We start from the raw sequence: 26,714 nt of genomic DNA, 5'->3' as shown, positions 1-26,714 counted from the left end.
AAGGAGTATGTTTACAGCCCCTTAGCAAACTCACACTTGAGATTGTTATACCATCTAGACAAACTTTTATTCCAAGTACCTATGGTAAACATAAAATATATTTTCATCATTGACTCAAATTTACTGATGTTTTGATGTTGATATTATTTCAGGAGTCTAAAACTTTGGTTATGCTGCGAACAACTTTCCCATACACGCCTTGGTTATATTCTAAACTTGTTAATCCCATTCAAGCTTAAAAATACTGATATTCCAGGGGAGGTCACTTTATTTTTGAATGCCAGAGGTTATTGATAATAAACAATTATATACAAAAAATATATTTATTTTTTAATCTATAAAATCAATCAAGTGTCCGGTGGATATATTTTAATCAAGCAGTCAATTTGAGCTGGATAATGGGTAATTGGACAACAACCATGTTTCTTTATGTAACTATGGATACATCGGAAACAAAACACATACCTGAAGACAGAAAGTTAATAAAAATAAAAATTCAACAACAAGAATTCCAAGAGCCTTAACTGTTATTTCACACAAATTACACTAAGAACATGAAACACTAGTTGGAATTGGTTAAGAAGAAGTAAAAAAAAAATGTCCAATATTTAACTGTTTCAATCAGGGATGAGGTGGGACCAACAAACAGATAAGGGGCCAACCTAAAAACAGGTGCTGCTCTTTAGGTTCCACCAAAACTGGCGAATCATCAAAAACGATGCCACTTGAGCGAGCCACCAAAATCGGTGCCGCACTTATACAATTACTGATTACGACTGCGGGCGACAGAACTCCGTCAACAAATGAACATGGCAACATATATTCCACTCTTTTCGTGTTTCTTTCTCTCTTACAGCTATATGAAACTTACATTTATCTACAATGATAAGGATATCTTACACCATATATGTCATTTCTGATTAATATAAAGCTGCCATTTCAAGTCCAAAGCGGTGTCGATTATAATTGATAAGCTCCATACCGGTGTTGATAAGCTACAGACTGTCGCTGCTGGTCTTGGACCTCGCACCAGCGCTGATAAGTCCAGACTTGGACCTCGGACCATAGCCGATAAACCACAGACCGGTGTGAACTCTCAACCCTATGTATTATCTTGACTAATTCATGGTCGAACATTTCAGTTTGATTGGGAAAAACATCTGGTATCTCGTATAAGACCCACATTGTCTCTGGTTGGAAATTGGTGAAAACCATTAAGTGTCTTCGCTTCATGAACATAAACACTTTGGAGAGGCGGTACAAAAAAATCATTCTGCTTTTCAGACAATCTTTGTGGGGGGTATTTTAGTGTTTTTATTGATTGGTAATTATCAGGAAATCAATAGGATTCTTCCTCAAATGAACATAAACAGTGCATAGAAATGTAAAATCAATCCATGGTAGCATTAGCTTCTAGAGGCCCACAAGCAAATATAAAAACAAAGATCCACACGGATGGGGGGTGACAACAATATAAACCACATTTCAAAGTGGGTATATAAAAATTACATGGAATTAATATGGAGTTAAACACAAAAATATCTAACACATATCATATATGAGCGATTTTAAACTTACCCAGAAACAGAAAGAGCAGTATCATTTTGTCTTGTTTGTTCACATATTGGACAGGAGTTGTACCAGTCCCTATTCACATTGTCTGGTGACTGCAAAATAAATAATTTTAAATTCATTCTTATTTTAAGGTGGCTCTTATGTCAGTCACAGATGTTTTTCATGTATTTTATATTATTAGGAATTTGTATTTAATGTTACTGTCTTTATGTTTTGTTCTGTCTATATTTTGGCATGCAGTAATCCTGGATTACAGGCATATACATTTGTGCAAATTCCAGAATAAACTGCCTATTACCAACAAAGTAATCACTGCTACAAACATAAAATAAGATCAAGTATATTTACACTAAAATGTTCTAAATTGATTATCTAACATTTAATTAAGAAAATGAAAACCTAATCAAAATATCAAATCAATCCGATTAAAAATTCCCCATCTGACAATAAACAGCTTTAAAATGTCAAATAACAGAAAATTTTGTTAGAGGATTGTTTGATAGTTCAGGGCAGGGAGAGGAGCCCAATCTAGAAATGGTACACTTCATAGGGGTGTAGACTAAAACTGCAACCTTAGACTAGTTAAAAATAAACAAACGTTAAAGAAGCAACATTGTTATTAATTTATAAAGATAGGTTGCCAGGCAAAGAAAGACACGCCTCATGACTTTAAACAAAGTATATAAATTTAAAGTCAATCCGATATTAACTTTAGCCTCTAGAGCACCCACAAAATATTTCAAAGTGATCAAGGGTCATAACTCTGGCAGTAATTATTGGAAATCCATGAAAATCAATATACATACTTCTTTGTCTTATGACGTTAAAAACTGTGTATAAATATAATTTAAATCGGATATTATCTATAGCCTCTAGATCCACAAGATTGTTTAAAGAGATCCAGGGCCATAACTCTGGCAGTAATTCTCAGAAAATGTTGAAAATGAATAGGATTCTTCATCTCATGACCTTAAACACTGTGTATAAATTGTCAGTCAATAAGGGGACAACGACAATATACTACATTTCAATGTGGGCATATAAAAATCCAACCACCTCCTATTTTTGTACAAGAGTTAAAACATGCTATATTATGGTTGGTCATCTGAAAACTTATTGCACCTTACAAAACCTGAAGTACAACGTTTGAAAACTCTAATCTTGAAGCCTGTTGTGGCCATGTCTCGATTTCTCACAAATTGAATCAATGAGTTGCGAGCGAGAAGTCGTGGTTCGAGAAGGCAAGGATTTTCAAACACAATAAGTAAGAAGGATGAAGAAGCAAGAAGTTAAGATTGCAAGAAGGCTGTAATAGGTTTCCAGAGCTTAAAATATTAGAATTTCTAAATTAATATGCATATTCAACAATTACTATGATTAAAAGCTGATTTACGAAGACCAATTGTTCTGGCTTTAACATACCTGTTCCTTTGGTGGTTCTGGTATAGGTAGAGCTGTTAAAGACACTGCTTTCTCTTCTCTCTGATACCACCACTCTAAAAATTGGAGAAAGAACACACCAACAGACAAGCCTGTCGACATGGTAACAGCCAACATGTCCACTGTTTTATACAATATAAAATATATCTTCTGCTGAACACTATGAAACAAAAAGCAAATTTATGAAATCAATGTTTGCAGCATAAAAACATGATCTTAGATAAAACTTACACAGACGCCCTCACTTGATGGGACCTGTGGTAGCTCAGTGAGAAAGACATTGGCTCGCTAGCCTTGAGGTCCCGTGTTCGCTCCCGGAGTTGGCTGAGAAAGTTCATCAGGATTTTCCAGGCTGGCATTTGGATGAGATGAAAAGCTGAGATCCTGTGTACACATTGGCATGCACGTAAAACAACCATAACAAAAGGTACCCATTGTTAAATAGAGATTAACTATAATCATATATTCTTTATCAGCTATCAGACCTACCTCTGTCTTTCATGACTATACACATAAAACTATAATGATGAGAGGCATCCTCTCACAGCATGTACGTTATACAAATCTAATTAATATTCATGGGTCTGACACCCTTGGGTAGGACAAATGAATCATTGTATTCCTGAAGCAACAGTTAACATTTCTTTGGGAATCTGATGAATGCTAACATCCCACCGTTGAATTACAAGACTTAAAAATTCATTAACTAGCAAAAGCTATTACTAAATATTTCAGGTTTACAGGTAAAAGGGTTTGTCATTTGTGGATCAGCCATTGATAGATACTTCTGCATTAATTATAGGATATGTTTTTCTTTGTTCATTGCAAATGGTGCCCTAAAGCATAGAATACATCACTTGTGTACTGATTTTAAAATGTTTATTGTGTTTTAAAACTCTCACCTTCTAGACTGCCATGACATGATGTCTTTCTGTATCCTGGTTTCTTCGTCTTCAGTTTTTCTCCGTAATTCTGTACCTGAGAAGCGGAGTAACCAGGAGTGCCAGTCTGATTTACCAAACATATAGGCTAATTGAAACCACAGATTAGATCCCTCCCACAACATATGGATATATGGATACACAGCCAAGAATGCTTTATTTAGACGACTCTTATAGTCCTATAAGACAAAATTATTACTTCATAAAAGATAGGTTGCCAGGCAACAAAACATACGCCCACAGCAGCTAAATCGTCTGAGCGGTCGACAAGCGTTGTCGCATATATATTCCTTTGTAGGTAATTGGGGGCCTTTACAAGGCAGTTCCATACAGATCAGATTATAATTTTTGCCGTTTGAGGGTTCACAAGGTTCTACAAACTGAAACAAGGGTCTCAACTCTGGAAGTAATCTACAGAAATTGTTTAAATTTGACAGGCTTTTTCATTTTATTAATTTAAATAATGCATATAAATTTCATACTGATCAGATGTTCACTTTTGTCATTCAAACGTTCAAAAGGTTCACAACCGCCATAATTATTGACGGAAATTGCTGAAATTCAATAGACCTCTGTTTCACAAATTTTAATGATGCATATAAATTTAATACATATCGGATGATAACTTTCATCAATCGAGCATTAACAAGGTTGAACAAAGTGAAACAAGGGCCATAACTCTAGAAGTAATAAATGGAAATTGCTGAAATTCAATTGGATTCTTCTCTTTACTAATTTAAATGACGCATGCAAATTTCATATAGATCGGCAGATAACTTTGGATGTAAGAGCATTCACAAGGTTCAATAAAGTGAAACAAGGACCATAACTAATTTAAATAATGCATATAAATTTCAGAGAGATCGGATGATAACTTTTGATGTTAGAGCGTTCACAAGAAAATGTGGGCGTATAAAAAGTATGGTCAATTCAGCTTAACATCTCATCCTTAGTTTCAATTAAAGAAGTGATGAGTCCATGCAAGCCCGAAAATTTTGTCATTATTAATCAGCCTCAAATGTTAAACATACATTTTTTAGAACTTCTAATAATTCAAACTTAGTTACACATAATCCTCTCAAATACTATATCTTGTTTATCTGTTGAGTTTTCAAACACAATAAGATAGAATAAGCTGTAAATGGCTACATTTATTGTATATCTTACTTGAATTAATGACTGAACATGATATTTTATATATCAATTAATACCAATAATACTGCTTTAACTGTACAGCAATGAGGCTTTCCAGAGCAATAAATGTAAATTAGAACTCATTCCAACACCATGTATATTTTATTTTATTTTACCAGTAGTGCAGACAATTCGATTCATGGAGATAATTTTTAGAACCAGTATACAATTCATATAATATTATTTACCTTTTGTGATGAAATAAAATGGGATCTATGTCTCATGTCTTCAAAATACTTATCAAGTTTTTGTTTAAGGTAAGGAAGGACCACCTGGAAATGAAAATAGAATATTTTAGTTCTTTAATAACCAGACTTTCTGATCTATAATCTACAATTAAAATCCTGATTACCATCAGACCATGCAGGAATCACTGGGATTAACATCTGATGCTTGTCAATTTTTTTTCTCGTTTTATAGTCCATATTTTGTATTTTATCTGACTCAATTTTATCACTACAGGTATGTCGTGTTATCGGTAGAATTCTATAAACAGCCACTGAAAATGCAACTGCTCAATTCACGCCTTAGGCAATGTCCATTGATCTATGTACAAACTTATTCAAGTTGTGTGCAGTCAACATCAGCCGTCCAATCCAAACAGAAGTCGTTAATATTAGATCTTATATGCAGATATGATTTACAAATGAAGAAACCTACACAAGAAATCTCAAATGTCACAAAGTTCACAATTCCTTTTCTGTACATTACCATATCCCTAACTTTACAGGCAAATCATTTTGAAGTGGAAGCTGTGGGTGAATGTTCTTGTCCTTTATATTACTTCACATTCAATTAAAGGACAATATTGGTGCCAGTCATTATCACATATGTGATAGAGCTGGTTAAACACATTCCAAATATAATTTTAACACAGAGATCATTGCTACGATAGCTGAGTAATACAGGTTTCCTGAATTGGAAGTGACGAACGCCAAAGGAAAACACGAGTCATCTCTCTATATAACTGACTCATGTGACGAGTGATAACGGATATACGAGCGAATTTCTGCTCACTAATGATCTCTGTGTTAAAACTATATTTGGAATGTGTTTAACCAGCTCTATCACATATGTGATAATGACTGGCACCAATATTGTCCTTTAAGACTTAAACCAATCTTACCAAACATATTAGTGATTTCCATCTTAATCCATTTGATAAAACTGGAGATTTTGTTTTAGACACAATTCTTCTAAGATCATAAAAATTCTCTGCAAATGAACCACCTGAATAAAATATCAAACAAATGAAACAATACCACTCCTTGAAGTAACACTTCGGCCTAAACTTGTCATAATGTCCCATAGTTACAGAACATGTGGAAGATGTCCTCACAATCAGAGCTCTGTATCTAAACTTGTTTGAAAAAGTGAGTGCTTGCACTGCTTATTACTGAACAAACAAATCCGAAAATACTTTACAAGTTTATTTTAATGTCAAGTTCATGGTTTATTTAAGAGTAATGTTTTTAATTTCCGCTTGTCAATGGGGGCAGGATGGATTGTCTGAAAAGGAAAAGGAATCATTAATGTGCTGCCAATGGTATACACAGGATCTTGATTTTTCGTCCCATAAGAATGACTAAAGAGTGCTTAGGATGAAACGAAAAACCGAGATCCTTTGTATACATTAAAGATTCTCTGCCATAGCACACTGTATGGTGTATAAAAAGTAAGACATTCAATTTCATTATAGAAGTCAGCTAACCTAATTTAATTTATTTATGGTATTACAAGGTGGTTAGAACAAATCTAAAAGTAAGTGACAAGTGGTTGTTTATTATTAAGACAGAAATGAAATGAAATGGGGTTTAACGCCCTACTGTTCTGCTCCGAACTGGGCTAATGAAGATGGATATACACCATACAGTGTGCTATGAGGGAAATTTATATCAAATTCCAACTGTCAAGGGATCTTTTACGTACACGCCAATTTGTACATGGGACCTCGGTTTTCCATCCCATCCAAACGACTAGACAGCTGTCCTTGTCAGGCCCTCCTTCCTGCATCACTGACAAGGGGGAAATCATGCGGGAAAATCTGGATGAACTTTCTCGGCCAATGCAGGGATCGAACATCTGACCTCCAGGCTAGCGAGCTAGCATCTCACCCACTAAGCCACCGTGATCCCCTTATTAAGACAAAGCATCTATTACATTTAATACAGTAATATGATATTTTTGCCACAAATGCTAGCAGAGTAAGTACTTACAATATCTCTGTAAATAATAGTTCTGAACAAGTAGTTCTAACACAGTGTAAACTTCATCAAAAAACTGTAACATCCATCCAAATCTATCTGGTCGACTTTCTGCAAGGACCTATAATGAAACCAATTCTATCATAATGAGGTAACCTTAAATTCTTATCAAATAGTGCAACATAACTGCCAAACTGGCCAGCAAAATGTATAACATCACATGAACACAGCAACAGGCAATCCTATATCAACTCCTTTCACGCGGATGTAAAAAAGAGACTACATAAAAAAGATGGAACAATTTTAAGGCCAAAAATCTGATGCGAGAATGAGGTTTTTTAATTCTTGTGTTTTTATTTTGTCAAAGAATCATTACTGGGCTAATCAACTTCTCATAAACATCACTTTTCAAGGCAATACAATTATCTCATCATATTGTTGTATCACAATTTTAAGATTGTCGGTAACATTTATCAAGGTGCCTGCTTGATAAATGAGCCTACAGTACATTTTTATGGTTACTTCTTGTGCCCGGGTAAAATATTTATGTGTGGTAATTAAATAGACTGTTTTTACTTTTTATTTACTGAAATAAAATAGGATTATCTGAGAACCACATTATTTTTTCATATGGCCCAAAGTGCAGAAATTTTTAAAATAACATTTCGAAAACTGTCAGAATGTGAACCTGTCACAGGACAGATGAGAATGTGGTGGCGAAAAGTGATAATACATGTTTTGAAAAGAGTTAAGCAAACCATGTCTCAAGCATAAAACCTGTCACAAGATGTAGCCCTCGTTCAACAACATTTGTCAACAGTGTACTTTGACTTTAAAAAAAAGTTTATCACCCAATAATACATTCTACAGTAGATATCGCTCGTGTGACAACTTTCATAATCTACTGCGGTCAGTTAAAAAGGAACTACTTTTTTTTATTTTCAAAGAACAGTTCATTTTTTTTATTAAAAGTAACTTCTTTTTTTTAATTAAAAATAAACAATTTTTATTTAATTGACCTTGATGGAATGTAATCAGGTTCAGTAACAGTGAAATCTATAGCAAAGAATTATATTTATTTATTTGTGCATGTAAGAAAGGATTGTGTGATAAATAAAATCTCCTACGAGTCTTTTTTGATATCAAAAAAGACTCGTAGGAGATTGTCTATATAACCAGATGACATAATATTCAGAATTATTACAATGTTTAGCCAGGTGGGCTCAGGGTTCTAGTAAGATGTAGTAACTAGGTCTACATAAATAATAAGATTACAAAAAACTTTACCTTTACTGCATGTTTAGCAGCTGGTCTTATAGTTGTACTCAAACTTTCCTGTGCTAAAACCTCAAAAACTGTTGGTCTGTCAGCACTGAGGTTAACAGATGTTATGTGGGCACCATGTTGAGCCATGATTCAATCTGAAAATATGACAGAAATTATTATTATTTAACGTATCTACGTTTGGCCTAGTTTACATGCCTAATCAGTCTGTTTTAAATGCACAAAATATACATGAAGGTCTTCGGAGGCCAAATTGTAAAACCACAATCAAAGGTCTGTCATTTTGTTATTAGGTTTACGATTATTGCAGTAAGACTATATTGTTTTCTAGATTCCTACCAATATGCTCAAGATCCCTTTGAATTAATGATATAAAGATATTCAAACTATGACGGTAGTGTTGCTAAAACGGTGTCAATCTCAAAACTGATCCAAATATAACAAATATATATCAATATAACAGTGCATTTATTTGACTATAAATGAACATAAATTGGATAAAACATAGTTAAAAGCTTGTATTTTGTTTACTAGCATAACATTATAGAGAATTTTCATTCTCATTTAAATTCGTAAATTTGTCTCACGTCTTACAGGATGCTAAATGTCTGGAAAGGAAATAAACCGCAACTCCAGGCATTGAATCCATTCCATACACCCCTACTGAATAAACCAAAGGGAATTCACCACAACCAAAGCCAAGTCAGTAGGAAGCATAACTTTATATTTAAACATGTGTGACACACTGACATGTACAGGAAAGAACATCTAGGCATCCTTAGAACAATCAAACATGCTATGTCAATTGCATATACCAGTAATGGAAAAAAAAAAATAAATGCATAATCAAATTGTGACCAAAGATCTGTTTTTGTTTGCTTGTTACTATACCAATCAGGACCTTATCAGGCTGCCAATTATCACAATTTAAATAGCCCCCGAATTAAGAAAAGGCCAGGAAAAGGGTCATTATGCATTAGGTTATAGGTATGGACCGGGGTGGTGTGGTCGGTCTAGGCTACTCAATTTTACCTGGAATCTGCTTTTACACCCCTTTACTTTAAACTTTAGGCTTCTCTAGTTTCGGCCACAGTCACTTGACGGGGGTAATGTAAGAAGTTTTGGAAGTAGGCCTTATTTATACCTTGCCAGTTTTAATTAAAATTATTAATTAACATGACTTGTGTAAAAAGAAAACGAAAGTACATGTAAGTAGATCAATTATTTTTAAGATATCACCATAACCATACCGTTATTTTTGTCATAAAACCTTTTACAGTGGTTTCTGAGCACAACTTGAACTTGAATTAAATATAAATGCAATGTACTTCATTTATATGGTGAAAAATTAAAGGAAACTTCATAAAACCTGACTGCAAGCACCAAAACCAATTCTAGCTCTGGGGTCAAAGTTCGACAAATTTAATGTCAAGGTCATCAGGTTTGCAGCCATTGACGAAGACAATTCTACCGGTAAGACTCTCAATCACATCAATCCTTCTCTAATAGACAATGAAAAAGGTTAATTTTTACAATAGTGGAAATTAAATTGATTTCAAATTTGATACTTTATGTATATTTTATTAATAGATTTTGTCTGTAGTCAGAAATCGCCTTCAAATGTCACTTGACCAACTAGTTCCTGTCACAATACTTACTTCCGGTAATCACATCATAATAAATATTTCTAAATATTGTCAGATTTTAGGTAATTCAACCGATATTACTTTGTAATATTAAATAGGAAGGAGGGGGTTGTATTGTATGTTGTTTCTTTTCTTTCTTTTCTTTGTTTTTGTTAGCCTGATGTCTTAATTTTACAAAGAATTGCTTATTCTGTGTTTTTTCTGATATGCCACACCCCCCAATCAACATACTGATGATAGTGATGGTAATACTTAAAATTTGAATGCGCCCTTAATATTATCAGGCCTACTAATTAAGTATAATATATTTGTTGCTTGTGCTGTATGTCTTGTCCTAGTTATCTAGTTATACCTCGATCAGAACTATGAATGATCGTAACACTGGTGTCATCGAAGTTGAAATTTGAAAACTAAAGTGAACAGCAATGTCATTTCCAACAACATGAACAAGTCTACGACCAGGACCCAAAGTCCAAAAAGTGCAGATCTGTTAGCATTATGTAATATGTAAAATTAGCAGTTTAAATTTCATAGTACGGTATATTGAGCGTACATGTATTACAGTATGGTAGTATCATAGTATGGTGTTAAAAAATTGACACCTGGCGTCCATCATCATAATCACTATTACTCAGGTAGTTCCTAAAGTAACTATTAATCAAAAGGAGTCAACAAAGTGGAGGAATTGTTAACATTCCCAGGATCGACATATGGTATTGTGTACCGTAGTTAAATATAATATTAGCCTTAATTTTATTTACAAGCACAACTTGGTTTATAAGTTGCTTAAAGTTAAATATGTGTCTTTTAAAACAATTAAAGTATCATCACATTTTGGGACTAACATAATATGGTTCAACTGTTTCAATAATTTGTTTGCGCATATAAGGGTCTTTAGCAGTGGATTGGGGGACTCGGAAGAAACCCACAAGGTTGCACTGACCGCCCTTCTCCTTATCATGTACCATTTTGACCATTCGACCATCTTACCCCCCATCATATAAATACTGAATAGTGAGTCAAACTGTGACACAGATATTTATATAGTATGGTACCTGACTGAATTCTCCTTGGGCTTATGTAGACTCAATTAATTACAGTATGAAATCTGTTATGATCAATGATCAATATTTTTTCAGGTAGGCTTGATTTCTACCCAAGCAAATAAAGATGACAGACTCAAAATACTTCACAACCACCAAAAAGGGTAGGCTTTTTTGTAGAATTATTGTGATTACAATTGGTGATAATGGAGTTTTTCTTTCAATAATTACCTCCCGGTTAATTTATGCCAGTGGTGTTCTGATCTGCAATGATTTTTTATACACAGTTACTGGTCTGAAGGGCATGTGTTCCATTCATTGCCTAACAATTTACATTTGCATTTAGTTTAGATTTAGAAACTAATTACTGAACCATCATAAATTTGTTTGTAGTACGGTATCGTATAAGATTTGATTTATGGTCCATTTGATGAAGTTAATATTTATCCTAGGCTACAATGTAGCTTATATTATTTGATTATTATTCGCCAATATTCGGTAGAATTACCTGTTGTATCTATATTTTAGGTGAAATATTTGAATTAAAAGCTGAGTTAAACAGTGATAAGAAAGAGAAGAAGAAAGAAGCTGTAAAGAAGGTGATAGCTTCTATGACAGTTGGTAAAGATGTCAGGTAGGTTTTCTTACTCTTTGATTAATGTGGCGATAACAAATTAGTACTAATGAAACATCATTGTCAGCCACAATTGCAATTCAATGAAGAGTAAGCGGAAACATTGCTGTCTGAGCAAAATTGTCCCCATAGCCCACCATATGACATCTGCCTATCTTCATTAGCCTTTTTGGTCTCAGAAAAGTAGGACGTTAAACTTCTTTGATTTCATTTATATAAGATCATTAGAATGCAAAATTTACCTTTTTTCCTAACTTAATTTACTGTATCCAGATCACAACATAAACAGCTACTACAGGATTCAAGCTACAGGTACACTGAATTTTTCAGATGAATTATAGGTGTTAAAACCTACATGTAGGTTTTTTGTGACTATTGGGTAGTCTACAGTAATTTTATTTAAAAGATGAAAGGAACCATGTTTACAAGAATGATATTCTTATTATTTTTATTTAATTATTTATTTTCAGTGCTCTGTTTCCTGATGTTGTCAACTGTATGCAAACTGATAATTTGGAACTAAAGAAGTTGGTTTATCTTTATCTTATGAATTATGCTAAAAGTCAACCTGATATGGCTATCATGGCTGTAAATACATTTGTCAAGGTAAACCTTTGTATTCGTATTCCATAAAACTTGTAGATATATTCATTTTTGTTTTAAGGTATCGTAGATAAAAGATTTAGTCAGTTATGTATTGTTTGGAACTTTAACGTTATTAATATACTCACCTTTCAATGACTGTTCAACACTAGAAAATGGTAATGTCTTTCTATTCGGCAGGACTGCCATTTCAGTCATTGTTGACTGACTGGTCAATTTTTGTACCATTAAATTGGAATTTCAAAGAGTTTAAATTTAAAGCACATAAATTACAGTTAAATTGACACTTGTCATTTCTAAGTGTAAAAAATTGGGACAACGCTAAAAATTGTCATTCTTTGCAAAAAAGTATTTTGTTACTCTGAGGTAAAGGAATTACATCTGAAAGTTGACTTGTTGGCAAAACTTTGAAGTGTAGGCTCTGGTTCAGGGTGATAGAAGTTTGGTACTGTGTATTAAAGATGTTCTTAAAAACAACTTTTCTTCAGGATTGTGAAGATGCCAATCCGTTAATTCGAGCTTTAGCTGTTAGAACTATGGGTTGTATCAGAGTTGATAAAATTACAGAATATTTATGTGAACCTCTACGTAAATGTTTGAAAGATGAAGATCCATATGTACGTAAAACAGCAGCTGTTTGTGTAGCCAAGTTGCACGATATTAACTCGCAATTAGTAGAGGATCAAGGTTTCTTAGACGCCTTAAGAGATTTACTCTCAGATTCTAATCCTATGGTAAGTGCTAAATGTTTCCTTTAGGCCGGGTAGTTGAGCAGTAAGGCACTGATGACTTCACAATTAGAATATCTTGGGTTTGAATCAGAGCAAGGGCTGTTAAGAATTTTGGAGATTTTTCAAGGGTGGTTCCAATTCGTCAGGGGTGCTGACTATTCCTATTGGTGTGCACGTAAAAATTTCCCAACTCGCATTGGACATGTAGTCATAAAAATGACATTTATCATGTGTTATTCTTAAAATAGCTAAAGATGGGTTCCCAGAAAAGTATTTATCGGGTGGTTATTTCCAATAAAAGTATGGTGATTTTGGTATATATGGAAAGTAGAGATATCCAATCTTACTAAAAAAATACTGGATTCCCCGAAAAACACTCATGGAGCGTATATAGGACAAAAATGTAGGGGTTCCCCAAATCAACAGCCTGACGATTAGGAATTTCTGCACGCGTGATATCAAAGGTCACACGCGAACATTGAGCGATTGATGTACAAGTTGATAAACTTTATGAAGAGTTAGACATACAACACTTTCTGAGATAAAAATGACGGAAAAAGACGCGGGTAGTTGATAATCCGAGCATTTAATTAAGATTTGATATTTGTGATAAATAGTAAGCGATTAAAGACAACATCGTCTTATGTATGCAATGAATTCTCCTCTGACTTCCAAGAGGGTTAAGTCACGTGACGTAAACATGACCTGGTTTGATCGAATTTTTATAGCGGGAAATTCCTTCGCAATTACAATGTTTGAGAAGGATATGAAGCAAAATTATGACACATTACTTATGTTTTTAGTCCATATATACCATTAAATCACCCAGTTTGTATGCGGGAACCCATCTTTAAAGTGTTGTGTTGATGAAAATGTTAAATTCCATTCCATCCAGTTACAAAAAAGGGCAACAAATTGCTCACATGTGATTTCAGTATCTTAGAGCTGTTTGTGTCATCTGTGTCAAATTGACCAATTTTAAACCTTTTTCAAATTTGGTACAGTATAATGATTAAAGAGACACTGAAATGTAATTAAATATACAGTATATTATGGCCACTATGCTTCACACCAAATTTGAAAAGAATCTTTTAAAAAAATAGCCTCTAGTGACTATTGCTCTCACAAGATTTTCGTCAAAGGGGTGGGGGGGGTAACTCTTGAACAGATCTGATTATGTCAGATATATTGAACTTATCTAATTATCAAAGATCTAATTACTGACTTAGTTAAAGTAAGGGATCTTAAACAAAGGATCATCATAACTCCTTTAATTGAAATTTTATGTACAATCTAACTGTTTAAAACTTTGTGAGGTTTTGATAAAGTTTTGAGTTTTAATGAATGTTGAAGTAGTGATTGTATTATTAATTGTATATATTATAGGTTGTGGCTAATGCTGTAGCAGCTATATCTGAGATATTAGATACATCTCCCACAGCTCAACAAGTTCTAGAGATGAATTCAATTACCATCAATAAACTATTGACAGCCTTGAATGAATGTACTGAGTAAGTATTTAAACACATATAACCATTTCTAATTTATTATGGAAAATTTCTAACAACATGAATAATATTGAATAACATACAGTAGAAAAACTCCTAAAAACTGTATGGGTTAATAGAGAGATGATATCTGCTAAAGACTGCTTTCTTGAAGATCAATCTTATGAAGGTTAATGGAGACCGAAACATCACGATTGATTATAAACACCACTAATTAACAAAGCAACAGTTTTTCTTGAGTTCAAGGGATCACTAACTTAAACGTTTTACAATTAATTATAAACACCACTTATTAACACACTTACTGTTTTTCTTGAGTTTGGTGATCCGTCATAATATACTTTTAGACATTGTTATATTCAAACAGTTGAGAATTTGTCTTGTATTGATTGAAACATGGTTAACATGGAATGATTTAGCAACTAAGATTGTTGTTTTGCACTGAAAACTACTGATGGTTCTAGAAATGTTGTAAATTAATGTATAATTTTAGATAGTTAAAATAAAATCAGAGGGTTTGTTTATAGGATCTGTTCAGATATTATGTTTAGTAATTTAATTGTTAAATGATTTTTTACAGATGGGGTCAAGTGTTTATTCTGGATTCCATATCTAACTATACACCTAAAGATGATAAAGAGGCTCAGAGGTAAGTCAGATTCACCTTTCACAATGTTGTAGGTTTCAAAAGATTCAAAAGAAAATTAGGGGTTTTTAAAAACATGTTTTTAAAACGATCAAACTATTTCATATTATAATTAGACACTTTTCAATTTTTTTTACAGTATCAGTGAAAGAGTAACACCTAGATTAGCTCATGCTAATGCTGCTGTAGTACTTTCAGCTATTAAGGTGAGTCAGATTTATATAACTGAAGAACTGTCATCATTTGTTCAAAGGTCATCCTTATCTGCGAAGAGTCTGTCATAATCATATGGTGTCCCGAGAAGAAAGTTCTGGGTTTTGTGCCATGAGGGAAAGTATGTCTGTCCTTTCATACGGAACGAATACCTGGAGTTACGTGTATCAGTTGGTAGTTCAGATGAAAGATATCATGGCATTTGGAATTAGGAAGGGTAGATGTCACGAAATTTAATTTACTAAATGGTCACCATAATTATCACTCAGGTTCAGAATTATTTCGATTAATTTAAAAAAAACAAAACATTTACTCTAATGAACTATGAACATACCTGTGAATACAAGACACCTGTTACAGACATTGTCAGACAGAACAGCACAGATTGTCTTTTTTCTTGTTTTTTTTTTATATTGTTAATACATGTCTGACCCAAAGTTCAAAATGTCAGATACAAGTTCACTAGTGGGGGGAACTGCATGCACTTTAGATAATAAGGTCTGTCATTGAGTCAAGTGGTGTGCTTTTGATTCCTTGCTTGTATGTGACAAGAAATAGGGTCATCTGTCCAGCCTTGTGGGTTTTCCCCTGATCCTCTTGTTTCCTCCCACTGCTAAAGATCCCTATGCGCAAGCGAATTATTGAAATAAAATTGAATCCTCTGTTCGTCCTGAAATGACATAGTTGGTGTCAAGTTGACGTTAAACTCCATTTCTCTCTCTCCAGGCTTGTCTTTGAAGATACAATCCTGTAATTTTAAATTTTAACGGCAAAAGTATATATATTTAAAAATGATTGAAATATTTGGCAGGTTGTAATGAAATATATGGAAATGCTGGATCCTACAAGTGAATATGTTACAATGTTAGTCAAGAAATTAGCTCCACCATTGGTCACACTGCTTTCTGCAGAACCAGAGATTCAATATGTCGCTTTAAGAAATATCAACTTAATCGTCCAGAAGAGGTAAGCTAAAAAATGATTATAAATACTACAAGATGAAAGGGTATTTCTGTTGTCCAATCTTGATTAAAATTGGAAGTCTGACACACTTGGATGATAATTAATGAGGAATAACTAGAACATAAAATACTGTATTAGACAAGAACCCTAACTCTATTTTGAAAGTTTATGCCCTTGTAATGGTCACATCGAACGCTGGTTTTACATTTAGGAATATTCAATCCCAATTCTAATGATTTGTTTTTGATACATTTTCAGATTCCTAGAAATTGTGAACATTTCAAATCAATATATTTTTCTGTTGTTTTTTTTAAATATTGGTTGATTATAATATTTGTGTGAGCTGTATTTGATCCAGTCAATAAAGATTGAGAATTATTTGAAAGACAGTTTTAATAAAGTATATTTAAAAAATAAGTATAGGTTCGGGTTCCCATAGCTAAAAGCTTGGTTTACTTTGACAGTTAAGATTGTCCGTGCTATATTCATGTACTGTTTCTTTTGTGTTTTGTTTAGCAGTTAAGTAGTCCTGTTTATTTCCTATCAAATTAAGAAGTGAAATTAATATATTATTGATGTAAAAGTTACATGTATTACATTTTTTTTATTTGTAGATCTGATATATTAAAGAATGAAATGAAAGTATTTTTTGTGAAGTATAATGATCCAATCTATGTTAAATTAGAGAAACTAGATATTATGATTAGATTAACAAATCAGTCTAATATAGCACAAGTACTAGCTGAACTTAAGGAGTAAGTATTAATAAATAGATAATGTTAGAAAAAAAACTTTGTTGGTATATTTTGATATTTGGAGAGTTTATGAAAACACATTAATAGATTAAAAACATGAGTTAAATTTATTACTTCAATTATATTGGCACTCCAACCAATTGCTATAGAATAATTTTATCTATATGAAGAATAATTTTATCCATATGAAGAATAATTTTATCTGTATGAAGAATAATTATATTAAAGGATAATTTTATCTAAATGAAGAATAATACTTAAATGAAGAATAATTTTATCTATATGAAGAATAATTATGTTTAAATGAAGAATAATTATATCTAAACAAAGGATAATAATTGTATTTAAATGATAGATAATTTTATGGACATGAAGAATAATGTTGTCTACATGAAGAAGAATTTTATCTAAATGAAGGATAATTTTACTAAGTGCTGAATGATATTGTCTTGATAAAGGATAGAATACCTTAATTCAAGGATAAACTCTATAATCAATCAGCTCCATATATAGTAATAGTATGATGTTTATTATGTGATATTTATTTTAGATACGCTACAGAAGTAGATGTAGATTTTGTAAGGAAATCTGTGAGAGCTATCGGACGTTGTGCTATAAAAGTTGAACAAGCAGCTGAGAGATGTGTTAGTACATTGTTAGATTTGATACAGACAAAGGTTAATTATGTTGTACAAGAAGCTATTGTTGTTATTAAGGTAAGATAAATTCTCAATATTTTTTCTTCAATCTAACAATCATTAGTGTAAAATTTGATTTGAACAAAAGAATAATTTCCAACTCGTACAGTCGTTACAGAACTTGTATTAGACCCTCAAACTAGAGTCATATTTCATGAAAGTCATAGTTGATTCAAAATTTGGTAAATAAGTCCAGTTAAATTTGTTAATTCCAATAATTTGTTAATTTCAATAAAATTTGTTAATTTCAATAAAATTTGTTAATTTGTTAATTTCAATAAAATTTGTTAATTTCAATAAAATTTGTTAATTTCAATAAAATTTGTTAATTTCAATTTCAATAAAATTTGTTAAATCCAATGAAATTTGGTAAATCCAATAAAATTTGGGAAAACAATCAAATAAATTTTGGAAAGAAATCAAAGAATATTTGAATCACTTATCATTAACATCATCCCTGGTTTGTGACAATATTGAAGATTTGTGTTTTATATTTCAGGACATTTTCCGTAAATATCCCAATAAATACGAAAGTATTATTGCAACATTGTGTGAAAATTTGGATACATTAGATGAACCAGAAGCCAGGTAAATATGTTCAAATAACATTAGGGGGCCATGGTAGCTCAGTGTGTAAGACCTTGGCTCACTAACCTGGAGGTCCAGTGGCCGATCATCGTTTAGCCAAGAAAAATCATCTGGATTTTCCAGTGTGGTTTCCTTTTTCAGTGGTGTAGATAGGATGAAAAACAAGGTACCCTGTACACATTTGTGTGCATTTAAAAGAACACTTAATAGAATTCAATATAGGCTGTAGCGCTGCTATCCATGTAAAATTTCCCTCATAACACACTGAATGGTGTTTGCCCATCTTCATTATAGCCCAGTCGGAGCAGAAGTTGGATTTTAAACCCCCTTTTTCATTTTATGCATGTTAAGGTTATTGTTAATTTGGATATTGGGTAACTTATGAGATATATTATGTGTTTCTAGAGCATCTATGATCTGGATTATTGGGGAATATGCAGAACGTATTGATAATGCTGATGAATTGCTAGAAAGTTTCTTAGAGGGATTCCAGGATGAAAATGCTCAGGTATTAATTAAACATGATTTTATCACTGACCTTATAGATTTTAACTTAGCCATTAAAGTTTGTGAAAAAAAATTTCTGCATGAGATTATTGCCTTTGAATTTATCACTGTAAAGTAAGAATTAGAAGCATTATGAAAACATTTTGAATGGCTTACAGTCGGCTAAAATGCATCTTCTTTTACAACTCTAGGATTCATATGGCCACATTTCATGTAGGGGTATATTGAGTATTTACTTAAATAAATTGATATTAACTTGGAATACATTTGTTGATGTTATTTATATTAGGTACAGCTACAGTTATTAACAGCTATAGTAAAACTATTTCTCAAGAGACCTACAAATACTCAAGAATTGGTACAACAAGTTCTTAGTTTATCAACACAGGTAACATATAGGTTTCTATATGATATTTATGATAAAATTAATTTGAATCAAAGCTTTATATTAAACTATTAGAGCCGCATTGGTTCAGTAAGTATTAGCCTGGGTTCAATCCCAGTGTTGACTGAGAAAATTCCTCAGGATTTGCCAGTCAGATTTCGCCTTGTCATTGTTGCAGGACTGAGGGTCTGGCAGGAAACACATCTCTAGATTGGAAGGAAAAAAACAATCCACTGGTTTGCAAATAAAAAAATATTGCAATTCTGTTTCTCTTCTTTCTTTGACAAATCAAGTGATGCTTATTGCTCATATGGTCTCATGTTACTTGTGATCTTAATATGACACAATAACCGAAGTATAATGTCCCTGTGAAACCAGTTCTTCTTGATCGCATTTTTTATATTTGTAGTCATGCCATCACATAAGATGTTTTATGCTGTTTTTAACAATAGTTTGTTGTTAGCTGATTAATAATGAATCTGTATTTTAATAGGACAGTGATAATCCTGACTTACGTGATAGAGGTTATATTTACTGGCGTCTGCTCTCAACGGATCCAGCTGCCGCCAAAGATGTGGTACTGGCAGAAAAACCATTGATATCAGAAGAAACAGATTTAATTGAACCAACTCTATTAGATGAATTAATTTGTCATATATCTAGTTTGGCGTCTGTTTATCACAGACCACCAAATAACTTTGTGGAAGGCCGCGCCAGTTTGCGAAGATCTCTTCCACCAAGATCAGCCTCGTAAGATTTCAATTTAAAGAATTAATACAATTATTAGATCATTAAATCTCCCAACACTACATTGTAATGCCATCTCCCCTCCAAGAGGATCTGATAAATAAGTTAAGTGAACTGTGTTCTAGCCACTTTCAGAGTCATGCGAGAAAGTTAAAGTATGTTCCTGATATAATCTATTGTTATTAGATAGGGCTTACAGTGAAAAATTATATTGGGATAAATTGTGATATTAAGTGAGATATCACAATGCATATCACTTCAATTATAGTTGTAGATTAATAATCTAATTTTGTTGAGATAAATCTTGGTTGTTTCTTAATATATTGTATGATTATGTATATTAAAAAGAAAAACGCATTAAATACTAATCAATTTAGTATATAAATTTAAATGACAAAAAAATAATATTTTCCATAGAGAACTTATCGGTTAAACGAAGGCAGCCATTTTCAAGTCTCTCAGAGATTATTTAATGCTTTAATATAAATGTAAAGATTATGGAATGCCTTTTAAATGATTTTAAGACTATGAACTGTTTTTAGTATAAATGTAAATATGAGGGAATGCTTTTAAGGTTATGGAATACTTTTAATATAGAAAAAATTGTTATGTAATACTTGTTAAAATTATGGAATACTTTTAATATATAAGGTTCTGGAATACTTTTAAGATTATGGAATACTTTAATAAATAAGGTTCTGGAATACTTTTAATATAGATAAAACTGTTAAAATTATGGAATACTTTAATATATAAGGTTCTGGATTACTTTTAATATAGATAAAACTGTTATGTAATACTTGTTAAAATTATGGAATACTTTTAATATAGATGTAAATATTATTATTTTCAGTGGTGTTATTTTCAGTGGTAATGTTGGAGAAGAAGTGCCAGCTGAAGTTTTACAGATGCAATCAAGTACACCTCAAGCTACAGTTATACCTGGTGCGGATTCATTGATTGGTGATTTATTAGATATGGATCTGGGTGGTCCATCAGCTTATCAACAAAATCAAATGTTTCAAACGCCCTCATCTCAACCTGTACAGACTACTGCAGGGATAGATTTATTAGGAGAAGGTTTAGATAGTCTGGTAAGTACTTATATTGGATAGTAAAACTTGATGTAACCATAGCCAGAGATTCAACTATCAAAACTCTTTTGTTGAGTGGGCAATTTCTTGGTGTGACTGGAACATGTAAATTGGACCAAAACTGCCTGACAAAATGGCTACTTGTTGTATGTACTACCAAGGTTGTGGACCCTCTAGAAGTCACAATTTTTATCTGATTTTGATGGAACTTAAAGTATATGTTTATATCCAAAAGATTTTGGTTCCTTTCGATTTTCATGCATATCGGACTCTAAATTCCTGAATTATAGCCCCTGATTGTACTTGACAAGGAGTGTGGTCGCCTGCCTAACCTCATGGGTGTTCTCTGGGTCCTCCAGTTTTCTCTCACTGCTAAAGAACCCTACACACAAGCGAATAATTGAAATAAAATTGAACCAAATGTTAGTCCCAAAATGGCCTAGTTTGTGTAAAGTGGATGTTAAACAATATCTCATATACATATCATTAACAGCATTACAAATAGACAAATCTTTGCCCGACAAAATGACAGACACAAGAATGATTGTACTTGCCAATGTCTGTGACAGGTTCCTTATTTCAAGGCTTGTTGATTTGACAGGTTTTACAGTTCATGACTGATTCATAAACAGATTATTTTGATAAATCTAAAATATTAGGTGGACCGCTGCCATTTAATTTTTGTCAAATTAAAAGATATAATAACAATTTGTAATACTGTCCAAACTATATTACCGATAACCATGCAGTAAAATTCCTTTAAAGATACATTGTCCGAAAGTATTTATCGGGTGGTTATTTCCAAAAAAAGTTTGGCAAATTTGATACATATGGAAAGTATAGACACCCAGTCTTACTAGAAGAATTCTGGAATACCCGACAAACACCCATGGGGCAAGCACTGGGCAAACTGGCAACCCAACTGTTGTCTGCCAGCTTATTGTGTGCTAGCTTGACTGAGGAAGCATTGTTATTTCTTGATCAAATTGTAAGGCGGTGTCAACGTACAAAAGGCGGAAAAAGAAATTGACAGAAAATAATTAAGAATTTGCTTAGGCCTCAATCAAGTAATGAAAAATATATTCTGAAAAATGGACCCACCTACGATGAAGTAGGGTGACAGCCATGACATCTAACAACAGTTTATTTATTCATCAAATCACACAATTTGTACGCCGGAAAGTATCTTTAATTTTGATAATATTGATATAATTTGGGCAATATTCAATTTGGGTAATATTGATATAATTGTAATACATGTATTGAATATTGTTTATTGTTATAGCTTGGTGGAGGATCAACAGCAGGTGATGCTTTAGGTGGATTAGGTGATATATTTGGTGGCGCCCAGTCATCATCATATGTACCCCCACAAGAAGTAAGTCAGTATAATATGTAAATGTATCAAGTTAGTTTTACTTAACTGTGCACTTCACCCGATTCATTTTAAGTCAAATCTAAAGAGACATCTTACTTTCACCAATTGATACTTTAGTTTTAACATATCTTTGGGGGTGTGGGTGGCTGAATGATTTAACATGTGCAGATTAGATCATAAGGTCTGTCATTGACTCAAGTGGTGTGGTTTCGATTCCCCACTTGTACAGGACAAGGGGTAGGATCACCTGTCCCACTTCACAGGTTTCCACCTGCTGCTTAAGATGCATATGTGCACGATTTGATTGATTCCTGTTCATTTTGTTACACATTAATTTGAGGAGTTGGATGGCCGAATGGTTAGCATATGCACACTGTATCATAAGGTCTGTCATTGAACCAACTGGTGTGGTTTTGATTCACCTGTCCACCCTAGTGGGTTTTCTCCGGGTATTAACTGCTAAAGACCCCTACATGCAAGCAAATTATTGAAATAAGATTGAACCATATGTTAGTCCCGAAATGACCTAGTTTGTGTGAGTGGAGGTTAAGCTCTCTCTCTCTCTCTCTCTCTCTTACACAGTAATTTTATATTCTATGTGAATATTTTTGCTTGTTTCAGGTTTTCTTACCAGCCAGTAAAGGAAAAGGTTTAGAAATCAGTGGAACATTTGCCAGAAGAAATAATCAAGTATTTATGGAACTTACATTTACAAATAGAGCTATGCAGGCTATGGCAGATTTTGGTATACAATTTAATAAAAACAGGTAGGTTTACAAAGTGTCTAGTCAGTTATGAACAATAACAGAATGTATCATTTAAATCAGTTGGTATACAATATCATTGACCTGTCAGTTGGTATACAATAACATTGACTAGTCAGTTTTTATACAATAACATTGGTATACAATAATATATAATTGATCATTTAAAGACACCTAGTCAGTTGTAATGGCACTAATGATATTAATTAAATACTCACAGATTGTTATTCTCTTTGATATTCTAGAATAGCATTTAGTAATTGGGACACACAATTTGTTTTTTATTTGTGTATATATTCTTGATAACGAATTGTGAAATCTTGTTAAAATGGTGCAGTATAATTAAACATAGTAATAGTTATTTGATTATTCTTTACATTATTTGTTCAGGTCATACGTGTATATTGTCAGCTTGATTTTTAAATCATATTCTCTTCAGTTTTGGTTTAGCACCTTCCTCACCTCTAAGTATACAGAGTCCATTACCGCCTAATCAAAGTGCTAGTACGTCTTTACCATTATCAACCACTGGTGCAGTACAAAAAATGGAACCATTAATGGCATTACAGGTATTATAATAATTAACTAGCATTGTTCACACTGAAACTTCATCTGTAGGTACAGGAGTTCACATCACTTCCACCCAATACAAAGATTATCATTAAAACATGCCAATCATTCACTCAACACAGAATGTGTACAGCACAAGCAGTACTTAAATTTTATTGAATGTTAACAAACGAATAAAATTATACATATGTCTGAAGATTGTCCAAAGTTTTAATATTGGTCTCTGAGACTGATCATTGATCATTTTGAACCCTGAGTAATATTTACATGTCACTGAGCTATTGTTTCCGTGATGAGCATCATGACATGTAGATTTATTACCAGAGGATAAAAACTTGTTTGTTAGATTTATTCTGTAAACAAGGTTCCAGGAACCTTTTGTTTTTTTTCGGTTGCTATGACTGAATAATCACTGATCCTAAAATGATTGATTCCTACTCCCAATTGATCCCTCTGGTGAATTTTTTTCAATTAAGACGACCTCCAATCAGTTTTATGCACAGGTGCCGTGTTGATATATTTGCTTCACTTAGTGGACAACTGCTTTATAAGATCAGTCTTGTTTTTATAAAATACTGTATTTGTTACTTGTATCTAATAAACTTTGAAACAATCTGTTTATTTTTCAGGCGGCCGTAAAGAACAATATTGGTGTATTTTATTTTAGTTGTACAGCACCATTACATGTTTTATTTACTGAAGATGGTGAAATGGATAAAAAAGACTTTTTATCAACATGGAAAGAAATCCCATCACAAAATGAAGAACAATATACTATTTCTAATGTACAACATAGTGCAGGTCAGTTCTAAGTTACACTAATATCTTTTATAGATGTACTTTGATAGAAAGATTTTAGTTTATAATTATACACAGCTCAACTTGTCAATAGCTGCATTAATCGAATTTAGATCATTATTGGTTAAAATATAATCTCATTCCCTGTCATTTACAAGTTATATTTATAGCACGGCTTTCATGAGTTAACAGGTTTAAACATTGAAGCCATAGGCCAAGATGTTAAACCTGTTAACGACAGAAACGTGCTATAAATGACTTGTAACATTGACATCTGCTCAACATGCTTGTTGTTATTGCACAGAAAACCCACCCCACTTCTCTATATGATTTCTACTAAAACCAGTGTAATCCAACAAAAGAGGGCAATAACATTGAACATGTCTAGTTATTGCACGGTTAAGCTACACCCAATCTACTAGAGGGTAAACAATCTGCTTATTCAATGAAAAGAACAAAGGAAGATTTCCTGTCCATGTTACAAGCTTGTTTATTGTCAATTAAAAATTGGGGATTACAGCCGTAGCAACGCTGTAAGGGGCAGTGAAATTTAACTAAGGCATTAAACTAAATTTCATTTAATGGTACCGATTGTTTTGCTTTGTCTGTTAAATAAATCTGTATATGCCTACACAGACTGCACCCCCGCCCTTCTTGTTAATTCTGAGATTGTTATACATTTGTATTTTGCAGATACTGTATCCCAGAAATTAAGAAATAGTAATATATTTACAATCGCTAAACGTAATGTAGAGGGACAAGATATGTTGTACCAATCATTGAAGTTAACCAACGGAATTAAAGTATTAGCAGAACTGAAAATACAACCCGGAAATTCTAATTTTGTGGTAAGTTGAAATCTATTCCGGTTTTACAAACAACAAGTGGTATCGTAATCTAGTGTTCTTTCCAAAATACCACAGCTCTGTCTAACCATTGTTCCTTTCACTGGATGCCTTTTCACAGGGCATAAAATAACCATAATGGTACAAAATTACAATTCATTTTTGATAGACCCAAGTTTTATATTTAGGTTTTGTTGAGTATTAGCTTAATACCTTCTAGACCTTATTTTTTGTGCAATCTTGTTGTATTGTCTATATCTTTAAATCTTCAGAATATGAAATGAAATGAAATGGGGTTTAACTTCCTACTGTTCTACTCCGACTGGGCTAATGAATATGAGAATTTGATTCTAAAATGCAATTCAGAAGTATTTCTAATTTCTTTTTCAGTTGTCACTGAAGTGTCGAGCCTTGGATATCTACTCTGGAGTGCAGTTAGCCTATGATACGATATTACATAATTAAAATATGACAACTTATACATAACTGAAGACATGATTAATTTCACTTGGGTCTCTTAAATATAGATAATTAATTATACATGTATTACTACATAGTTTAAAAACAGCAATTCATTCATTTTTAAACAGTGTGAATTAACAGCTAAATCTTAATGTCTTAGCTCTATATGTTATAATGGATGTTATCTTAGATTCAGATGTTGTGGCATTTTAAGTTGGGGACATAGAAGAAATTTATTATTTTTATTGTCACTGATTGTGTGTCGGACTTGCAGTAGGTGTTAAATAATTTTATGACTTTGATTGTTGTAAATTCAAAATCTAGATTAGTTATGTGGAAAACAAATTCTGTTATTATTTGTGAATATCCACTATTTTGAATCTAAAGAATTTATACCCTCCAGCAAATTGCAGTTTCAGATATCTGAATTCTGATTTGAAATTGGTCCGAAACGGATTATAAATTTGGAAAAATCTGATTTAGGATTCACTGCAATCA

General features: G+C 32.8%; 2 protein-coding genes across 5 annotated transcripts; one reads left to right on the top strand and one right to left on the bottom strand.

Moving 5' to 3' along the window:
• Positions 1-260: 260 nt before the first annotated feature.
• On the bottom strand, positions 261-10,061 carry LOC126824643 (peroxisome assembly protein 12). Of its 2 annotated transcripts, none has more exons than XM_050553940.2 (9): positions 9,671-9,815; positions 8,642-8,775; positions 7,367-7,475; positions 6,277-6,380; positions 5,339-5,422; positions 3,918-4,135; positions 2,998-3,175; positions 1,579-1,667; positions 261-465 (listed from the first exon to the last, which is right to left on the bottom strand). In XM_050553940.2, exons 2-9 carry the CDS (start codon positions 8,765-8,767, stop codon positions 348-350), a joined length of 1,026 nt encoding a protein of 341 aa, XP_050409897.1. In that variant the 5' UTR covers positions 8,768-8,775; positions 9,671-9,815; the 3' UTR covers positions 261-347. The 2 variants fall into 2 exon arrangements, with proteins under 2 accessions (XP_050409897.1, XP_050409896.1); XM_050553939.2 differs by lacking the exon at positions 9,671-9,815 and adding an exon at positions 9,889-10,061 and having other exon boundaries at positions 263-465.
• Positions 10,041-26,661, top strand: LOC126824639 (AP-1 complex subunit beta-1). Of its 3 annotated transcripts, none has more exons than XM_050553924.2 (22): positions 10,041-10,111; positions 11,424-11,491; positions 11,856-11,961; positions 12,432-12,567; positions 13,053-13,298; positions 14,682-14,806; positions 15,384-15,452; positions 15,589-15,655; positions 16,474-16,628; positions 17,240-17,380; positions 17,931-18,096; positions 18,578-18,666; positions 19,072-19,174; positions 19,463-19,561; positions 20,052-20,308; positions 21,174-21,399; positions 22,685-22,777; positions 23,399-23,544; positions 23,981-24,110; positions 24,741-24,912; positions 25,603-25,757; positions 26,145-26,661. In XM_050553924.2, the coding sequence occupies exons 2-22, from the start codon at positions 11,455-11,457 to the stop codon at positions 26,217-26,219; spliced, it is 2,793 nt and encodes a 930-aa protein (XP_050409881.1). In that variant the 5' UTR covers positions 10,041-10,111; positions 11,424-11,454; the 3' UTR covers positions 26,220-26,661. The 3 variants fall into 3 exon arrangements, with proteins under 3 accessions (XP_050409881.1, XP_050409879.1, XP_050409880.1); XM_050553922.2 differs by having other exon boundaries at positions 21,159-21,399; XM_050553923.2 differs by lacking the exon at positions 10,041-10,111 and adding an exon at positions 10,328-10,346 and having other exon boundaries at positions 21,159-21,399.
• Positions 26,662-26,714: the final 53 nt, after the last annotated feature.

Source organism: Patella vulgata, chromosome 6 (assembly GCF_932274485.2).
Source record: "Patella vulgata chromosome 6, xgPatVulg1.2, whole genome shotgun sequence".
Lineage (NCBI taxonomy): Eukaryota > Metazoa > Mollusca > Gastropoda > Patellidae > Patella > Patella vulgata.
Note: the sequence above shows the minus strand (reverse complement) of the source record. Positions and strands in the feature narration are given on the sequence as shown.